Raw genomic sequence first — 9,481 nt, 5'->3', positions numbered from 1 at the left:
TTTGAGGATTCAAACCAAAGATACGACTCGAGAAATTTGAAAGTACGACGGCGTATCAGTAGATACGCCGGCATACTCGCTCTGTGGATCTGCCCCATAGGGTCTATTTATAGGAAATGTGTTGGCCGAATGTCACAGGCATTGCACACAATAAATCATTTTGTATAGGGTCAAATCGTGTCTCAAAGGTATCGGTACTCAGTATTGGCGAGTTTGTGACAAAGTACAAGTACTCGTACTCACCAATAAAAAAAATAAACTGGTATTGGTGCAACCCTAGGTTTCTTACTTTTTTTGGAAATCCTAATAAAAACGTGATGTTGGGACAAATAAGATTGTAAGATGTACTTCCCATTAGCAGAAAACTCAATTTTTTTTTGTAATATATATTATATATACACACACAAACAGTATATATGATATTATTTCATAACTCTCTGAATCCTAGGAACAAGCTGATCTAGAGAATGTATAATATGATCCTCTGGAATCCGTTCTTTAAGCCGGTCATTTTCTGTCTGGAATAGAAAGCTGAGCATGCCAACTTGCTGAGGCCCTTTATAGTCATTATTATAATCATCACCAATATGGGCGGAGTGTTGAGGTGACACACTGGCAAGATTTAAAGCTTTGAGAAAGATCCCTGAATTGGGCTTGGCACACCCAGCAGTCTCAGAAGTCAGCACAAAATCAAAATGTCTGTCTAAGTCACAGTTCCTTAAGACGTCCTCCAATCGGCGGTCAAAGTTGGAGATGACTGCCATCTTTAGGCCTAAGTCGCTACAACCTTGGAGAGCTTTCCTGGCACCCGGTAACACCTCCCAGTACTTGTCAGTGCAGAAATCTTGATAGAGTTTTTCTGCCAAGGGCTGTACAGTCCTCTCGTCCTGGACACCAGATAGGTGAAAGGTCTGAGACACCACATCCAGCCACCACTGATGGGAAGTCATGCCTTGAGACAGGCCGTAGTTGGGGAAGAGATGCCAATGACTTCGATAAACCTGTCGAAAAGAAGCCTCCAGTACAGATGGATCTACCTGAAGCCCTCTCCTCTTGGCTTCGGCCTGATATTGCTGTCCAACAGGAAGACGTAAGCGAAGTAACGTGTCTTTCACATCCCAGGTGAGAAGCCGGAGTTTCATCTTGTATTCTGCAGAGTGAGAGAGGAGTTTATAGCCCAATAACAGCTGAAAGTTATTTTTTCTATTTTGTTAGCATGGGAAAGGGTTATGCTGCTGCCAAGTCGGTGCTGCTGTTAGTGACCCTACTGTTGACACAGGCAACAACAGAAGCCTGATTTTTACCCTTCCTATTCCGTTTCGAAAAAAAAAAAAAAAAGTTTTATTTCTATCCATTCCAATAGTTAGAGATTTTGCTCATTGACCACACAATGTCAACACAAAAGTGATAGCATGGGCAGCTAGAGGTACTCTGTATTGAGACATATAGGGTCTATTAGATCCCAGATCTGACCTCCAAAGCATCTGTTCAAACCAAGATCAGTTGGATCAGATGCCTGTTCAAGCAGGTAATGGCTTGTTTACATGAGACCGAAACTGGCAATGATGACATTTTCATTGCTTCCAGTTTCTGATGTCACACAGTGGGAGGAACATCATCAGTTCCTCCCACTGTGTCTCAGGAACCAGATGCCGCTAGTCGCATCCTTACAGGGCTCCCCAATCACACAGGAAAGCCCAGTAAAGGCGGTGGCGGGGGTTGGGAGGGCCCCCTTTCTCTGCTTGTAAAAGTAATCCAACGGCTTCTCAGCCATTAGGATTATCTTTACATTGAATGGAATCGCCAGCTCTAAAAAAGGATATCTCGATCATTGCTGCAGCAATGACCGAGATCTCTCCAATCCAGCGACATACCGGAACGTCACCGGTCGGCAAATGGTTTACAGAAGCTTTGGGAATGGAGAACGCGTAATTCTATTCTTTTAATAGATGTCATCAGTTTTACTACCTGAATGAAAATGGGAACAAACTGAGAACACCTTGTGAAGGTAGGGCATTATGGACCCATCCCATGAGAAGTTGTTACCAAAGCATCTGAACATCAAGCGATATACAAATACAACTGGAGAGGGGAATCCAGGGCAAACAGGAAGTACTGCACTGCACTGCACAGAAACGCTGTGCAGTTATAGCTCCGTTTCAAGGCCGAATTTAGGCAAAGATTCAGCCCTGAACTAGAGAATGGGGATGTACAGCATTCCTGTGCGATCCGCAGCCGGTTCCATGTGATGTTATAGCTTTTCTTTCTTCTTGATTTTACAACTGAGCATTTTTCTGCACCTAACTGCACATCCATTGGTTACCTCTGGCTAAGACAGATTACTGGCCCTGAACACAGGATACAGCTGCGGCACCCGTCAGCTTGTCATTACTTTGTACGGGCAAACCCGGTCACCGCTGTTTGCAATCGCCTGTGATTGAACTCTTCTATTATCAAACATTAGGAAGCAAAAAGTAGTGCAGAGGCTTTAAAACATTTACGCTGTTCCACATTCTGCACAGCTCTAATAAATGGTCAGACTGTGCACACCGTGTACATTTAGTTACCATGTACATAAAGCACTAACAATGTGCAGAAATCCAGGACATTGTCTAATAGTAAATTTGTGTATAACACAGAGATTAGGTGCTCATTACTACAGAACGGTTCACCTTTCAGTTGCAAGCCTGAACACCTTCACCTGGCATGGTCTGGAAATACGGTTTGTACTCAAACTTGGCAAAGTAAATGACTTCTTTACATTTACAATGTACTTAGACATGATATGTGCCAGCTATTCAAACTTCTTCTTTTTCAGCTCTTCTTTTATCAGAGGGTTAGAACATTTACAGAGAATCGCATAAGGATCTGAATACTTCAATTGAACGTATCATAACTGCACCCTTGAACGTGGTGCACAGGGCTGTACAGCATGCAAAGCCTGCGTAATCATTTCCCAGGACCTGCAGCTACGGTGTACAGTCACTCATTGAGATGAATTAGAAGATGTGGCTGTACACAGTTATGAGCCGGATGTTGCAAACAGCAACTGCATGGATGTATACGTCAGCATATGGGGCATGCGTCTGTGTGCAGCTCTAGAAAGATACCCACGTAGATGTATCTTCCAATTCATCTCAATGGGTGGCTGTATACAGTAGATACAGGTCCTGGGAAAATGATTATGAAGACTCTGCACTCTGTACGAGGCCTACCTTTTTGTTGTTTGAGGACAACTCTTCAGTTTGAGAGTCTAATAGATAAACTCACCTACACAAAGCTTGTAGTTGGTGTCTGGTGGGGCCAGCATTATGGCCCCTTTACACCTATGTCGTGCAGTAAACCACAGTAAAACCCCTTTGGTGTCGCCATTGCTGCCTGTGTGTCGTTTGAACGGCTGTACTGATGTCTCTATTGCGGAAAGTGGATCCTGAAGAAGCCCTCACTTGGGCGAAACACATCGATCCCATTACCCTTTTGAGTTCTGTTGACTGTATGATTTATTTGGCAGTACTGTAAACCTGTTTTTAGAATAATAAAACTAACTTGTTTAATATTTTCTATTTTTGTTGATTATTGTTATCGGCACCGCTGTCAAAATCCCCTACACTCTTGTGTTTCCCTTATATAAGAAACTCAGGAATTTTCCATACTTTTCAAATATTGACCCTTGGGGATTGTGCCCCCTGGTTAGAATTGTACAAGATCTCCCACCTTATCGCTCTACTAAACCACAGTAAAACAGTGGGAAGGCACTGATATAAAGGAACTCTGAGCTGATGGGGGTGGATGCTAATATAAAGAAACTCTAATCTAATTGGGTCTATAAGGAAGGAGGGGGGGGGGGGTTGCTAATATAAGGTAACTCTGATACAATGGTGGTCTCTAATGAGGGATGCTGATATAATGCTGACCAACCATTAGCCCAGCAGTCAGCACCCCCCATTAGAGACCACCATTGTATCAGTCACCTCATATCAGCGCTCCCCCCATTACAGACCCCCATTACATTACAGTCTCTTTATATTAGCACCCCCCCCCCCCATTAGAACAGAGTCTCCTTATATCAGCAAACCCCCCCTTAGAATGAAAACTCACTTTTGAGTTGCTGCTGTTACTATTATCCCTTGTAATAGCAACAAAAACGTAAAGTTATAGTGTTAAAAAAATAAAATATAAAAACTAGGGATGCACCGATAGATATCAGCCAAAAATAGCTCTTTTGGAGAAATGCCGAAACAAAATTTTTTTTGCTGATAATGACCCACCTCCCCTGCTCGCCCACCAGGGGGAAAACATGGAGATTTCCCCCCAGGCCGGCTACCTTATATTCAAAATGGCCGCGCTGCCTGTCTGCTATATTTTTTCCTTTAGATCGTAAAAGTCGGCAGTGGCGGCCGCCAATTGGCTGACTGGCTGCTGCATTGTTTGTAGTCTGCACTGCTGCACCGTTCCTGGTGGTGATGGGTGGAACTGCAGCAAACTACAACTGCCAGGCGTCTCGGAGGCAGGCAGAGGCAGGGCATGGCAGGGACGCATCCTGTGACTGGCTCAGCCTGGGGGCTGGCTGGACTGTGAAATTTTAGGCCGTACCGTGAAAAAGGTCCCGCCCTCCTTCTAGAGCAGCTCGTGTGATAGACGGAACACTGCGTCTATCACACGAGCTAGTCTAGGAGGAGGGCGGGACTTCCGTCACAACGCGGCCGAAAATTTCAGACAGCTCTGTGAGAGCTGCGGGAGATGCGTAGTCCACGCACTGACTGGCAGAGTAAGTGTGATTATGGTGATTTACAATGATGATGGTGAGGCTGCAATGAGGACACAGAAAGACAGCAATAGGGCACAGTAAGGTGGCAATAAGGGCAGATTAAGGTGGCAATAAGGGTACAGTAATGCGACAATAAGGGCACAGTAAGGCGGCAATGATGGGCACAGTGAGGCGGCAATAAGGGTACGGTAAGGCGGCAATAAGGGTCACAGTATGGCTGCAATGATGGGCACGGTGAGGCTGCAATGAGGGAACGGTGAGGCTGCAATGAGGGCACAGTGAGGCTGCAATGAGGGCACGGTGAGGCTGCAATGAGGGCACGGTGAAGCTGCATTTATGGACACTGGTGAGGCTGCATTGATGGACATTGGTGAGGTTGCATTTATACACACTGGTGAGGCTGCATTGGATGGGCACTGGTGAGGCTGCATTGGATGGGCACTGGTGAGGCTGCATTGAAAAAACAGGTGGGCATGAATGGTGAGCTTATTCGGTGGTTCAATGGGCCACTTGACTGGACTTGCCCCCCAGGCCTAAGGCTGCCAGCCCTTCCCTGCCGCCCACAGTACAAACTCCAAACACTGCCCAGTGCCCACCAATCTGAAGCCCCCGCCACCTACTGTGAGCCCCCATTCACACCTAGGCGTTTTGTCGCCTGTAGTGTGACGCTGCAGCAGCCCCGAGACGCTGGAGGGATGAAAACACATTGCCCTCTATGGAGATGGTTCACATCTCCACGCCGAACGCCTGAAAAAAAGTCCCGGACCTTTTTTTCAGGCGGCTTTCGGCATAGGAGATGTGAACCATCTCCATAGAGGGGGTGAGGCTGCATTCACAATCGCGGCGTTTTGTCGCCGCAAATCGCGGTACAAAACGCCGCAATTAGTCGCCGCGATTTTGTACGCCTAGGTGTGAATGCAGCCTGACTCTGCCCAGACCCCACTCAGACTGACCTTCTGTGAGAGCGGCGGAAATTCTCCGGTACAGTGCAGGTATATATCAATAGATGGCCACATTAAAAATGAGGGAGGGGGGGGGGATCGGCACAGCTAAAGTCTAGAGCTGAGTTTATTACTGGATTTGTTGTTCCTGTTTTGCAACAATAAGTTTAATATATTAATATACTATGTATTTGTGTCCAATTTTAAATAAAAGTTTGGTTATTTTATTATATTGACTTGGAGCTTTTCAATTCTGGTTATTTTAAATCAATGAAGCTAATTTAAATGCCTCATGTAATACATACAATTATTAAAAAAAAAAATTGAAATAGGGGGAAAAAAGAAAAGTAATGTTCGGTTTCGGTCTGACATTTTTTTTTATTTTGGTTTCGTTTTGGTTCTGAAATTTCCATTTCGGTGCACCTCTAATAAAAACAAGTGCCCACATCCCCCTCTGCAAATGCAAATACAGGCGTAGGTTCTCGCACGCATATGTGAACGGCGATTGCACCACACATATGAGGTATCGCCGTGAACGTCAGAGCAATTATTTTTATGTCAGACCTCCTGTGTAACTCTGCAATGGTAATTTGTAAAGGCTTTCAAAGTGTTGTCTATGGACATTTTAGGGACCATATTTTGGCACTGTTTCCACGAATAGTCGCAATTTTAAAGCATAACATGTTTAGTATCTATTTACTCGACCTAGCTTCATCTTTTATATTCTACCCACAGAGGTCCCCAACCCCCAGGCCACTGTGTTCGGGGTTTGGCTTTAAAAAAAGGTGACAACCCTAGGCTGAGGGCAGCTGAGGGGTGTCATTCCCACCCAGGTTTTCCAAAACAAGTATTACAAATCAGGAGAATAATGATGAGAAGTGGGTGAGGAGGGCGAAGATCTGCCTGACCTACTATATAATCACATTTCTAGTTAGTACAGAACTTTGCTTTATAATCCTGTATATGCACAGAATCGTGTTGCAGTGTACACATAAACAATTATCAATAAAGCTATTGACAAAAATAATCCTTATACGTCTGTACACTACACACAGAACCCTGATTACATGAGCTTTCTGCTCCCCAACTTTCCACTTACCGGAAATAGGACCGAGGATGTGTGAGGATTTGCCTCTTGTATAATCTTCCCTCAGCTCTGGAAACAAGAGCAGGAGAGAAAGGTTCCATCCTGTACTGTGTGATAACATGTTCAGGATTAGATGGCATTTCCTCATTTAGTTCTTGTGGTTCTGGATACCCGGCCGTTTACATATAAACAACTTTTATTTATACATGTTACACTGAATTTACACCTCCAATTAATTTCTTTTAGTTTGATAAGTAGAATATTCAGGCTGAGCCTCTTTCTGAGATTTGGTGTTTACAAGTTAAAAACATTTTTTTTTTGCTAGAAAATTACTTAGAACCCACAAACATTATACATTTTTTTTAAAGCGGATGTGCCACTAAACAAATATATTAAAAGCCAGCAGCTACAAATACTGCAGCTGCTGACTTTTAATATAAGGACACTTACCTGTCCTGGAGTCCAGCGGTGATCGCAGCAGATGACGAGCCGATCGCTCGTCACCCTGCTGCTCCCCCCTCCATCCACGGTGAGGGAACCAGGAAGTGAAGCGCTCCGGCTTCACTGCCCGGTTCCCTACGGCGCATGCGCGAGTCGCGCTGCGCCCGCCGATTGGCTCCCGCTGTGTGCTGGGAGCCGAGTGTTCCCAGCATACAACGGGGGACGGACGGGAAGGGGAAAAAAAACCCGTCCTTTGCCCGTATCGTAGGGCCGGAAGTGGGTGCAGATACCTGTCTGTAGACAGGTATCTGCACCCCCCTCCCCCCTGAAAGGTGTCAAATGTGACACCGGAGGGGGGGAGGGTTCCGATCAGCGGGACTCCACTTTAGAGTGGAGATCCGCTTTAAACACCATAGAGAATAAAATGGCGGTTGTTGCATTACTTTCTGTCACACCGTATTTACGCAGCAGTCTTACAAGCGCACATTTTTTGGAAAAAATACACTATTTTGACAACAGTAAAGTTAGCCCAATTTTTTTTATATTGTTAAAGATAATGTTACGCCGAATACATTGATGCCCAACATGTCACATGTTCAAAATTGCGCCCGCTCGTGGAATGGCGACAACTTTTACCCTTAAAAATCTCCATAGGCAACGTTTTAAAAAATTCTACAGGTTGCATGTTTTGAGTTACAGAGGAGGTATAGGGCTAGAATGGTTGCCCTCGCTCTACTGACCGACTCTATACGGCGCCTGCGCAATGACGTTCGGCTTCTGTCGGAAAGTCGTGACGCGCAGTATGCGCCAATCGGAGGAACGTCAATCGACTAGGTCCAGCAAGAATCATACACGGAAGGCGAGGGATGAAACGGCGATAACGAGGTATGTACGGGGGAAAAAAAAAAACCCCAGCATACCCGCGGTGTAATCAGTCTTCTCAATGTATTGTTAAAAATTTTTTTTAGGGGGAACCTCCACTTTAAGATCCCGGCTATTGTAAAAGATCCCGGCTCTACAATGCTGGAAGGCCGTCATATGACGTCCTCTGGCCTCCTGGCCGCCTGGAGGGCGCGGGCTGCGTTACTCAGGTGCCGATGCGCGTGCCGGGCGGCCGCGATGTCCGCCAGGTACCCGCGATTGGCAGTTACAGAGCCTGGGACGTGGATCTCTGTGTGTAAACACAGAGATCCACGTCCTGTCAGGGAGAGGAGACCAATGGTGTGTCCCTTGTACATAGGGACACCGATCAGTCACCTCCCCCGGTCAGTCCCCTCCCCCCACAGTAAGAATCACTTCCTAGGGAACACTTTTAACCCCTTGATCGCCCCCCTAGTGTTAACCCCTTCCCTGCCAGTCACATTTATACAGAAATCAGTGCATATTTATAGCACTGTTAGCTGTATAAATGTGAATGGTCCCAAAAATGTGTCAAAAGTGTCCGCCGTAATATCGCAGTCCTGTCAGATATCGCTGGATAATTGCCATTACTAGTAAAAAAATAATAATAAAAAAAGTCATAATTTTATCCCCTATTTTGTAGGCGCTATAACTTTTGCGCAAACCAATCACTATACGCTTTTTGCATTTTTTTTTTTTTACCAAAAATATATAGAAGAATACATATAGGCCTAAACTGAGAAAAAAAGATATTTTCTTTTTAAAAATTAGCAAAGAGTATCACTCGGCCCAGCCGCCCGCGTCATTAATTTGATTGACAGCAGCGGGAGCCAATGGCTGCACTGCTATCAATAAACGGGGGGGGGGGGGGGGGGCTGGAGGGCCGCTAATCAGTGTTGCCAACCGTTCGTATTTTTACGGACAGTTCGTAAAAACGGGCACTTTTTTCCCCCGTTTGTAAATGTCCGTGGTTGCGGGAATGTGCCAGTAAAAATTGCAGAGATCGGTTCGGCTTGGAATTTGGAGGCAGGGGGTGATGGTGGCTGCGGTAGCACCGCAGAGGGGGATGGAGGCAGGGGGCAATGGAGGCAGGGGGTGTTAGTGGCAGGGGGTGATTGGAGGCAGGGGGTGTTTGTGGCACCGCAGAGGGGGATGGTGGCACTGCAGAGGGTGGGGGATGGAGACAGGGGTTGTTGGTGGCACCGCAGAGGGGGATGGAGGCAGGGGACGATGGAGGCAGGGGATGATTGGAGGCAGGGGGCCTGGGGGATATTGGAGGCAGGGAGAGATTGGAGGCAGAGGGAGATTGGAGGCAAGGGGAGATTGTGGCACCGCAGAGGGGGG

At 46.0% G+C, this 9,481-nt stretch overlaps 1 protein-coding gene across 1 annotated transcript; it reads right to left on the bottom strand.

The window, feature by feature from the left end:
* Positions 1–370: 370 nt before the first annotated feature.
* HDHD3 (haloacid dehalogenase like hydrolase domain containing 3) lies at positions 371–6,946 on the bottom strand. The gene is made up of 2 exons (XM_040324315.1): positions 6,809–6,946; positions 371–1,150 (listed from the first exon to the last, which is right to left on the bottom strand). The coding sequence occupies exons 1-2, from the start codon at positions 6,942–6,944 to the stop codon at positions 423–425; spliced, it is 864 nt and encodes a 287-aa protein (XP_040180249.1). The 5' UTR covers positions 6,945–6,946; the 3' UTR covers positions 371–422.
* Positions 6,947–9,481: the final 2,535 nt, after the last annotated feature.

The sequence above is a fragment of the Rana temporaria genome, chromosome 9 (genome assembly GCF_905171775.1).
Source record: "Rana temporaria chromosome 9, aRanTem1.1, whole genome shotgun sequence".
Taxonomy (NCBI): Eukaryota; Metazoa; Chordata; class Amphibia; order Anura; family Ranidae; genus Rana; species Rana temporaria.
This window is presented reverse-complemented; position numbering and strand designations above follow the sequence as displayed.

Coding starts and splice junctions, on each gene's coding strand:
- HDHD3 (XM_040324315.1), bottom strand. CDS start 6,944: ATGAGGAAATGCCATCTAATCCTGAACATGTTATCACACAGTACAGGA. Junction 1,151..6,808: donor CATCCTCGGTCCTATTTCCG/GTAAGTGGAAAG, acceptor CTCACTCTGCAG/AATACAAGATGAAACTCCGG.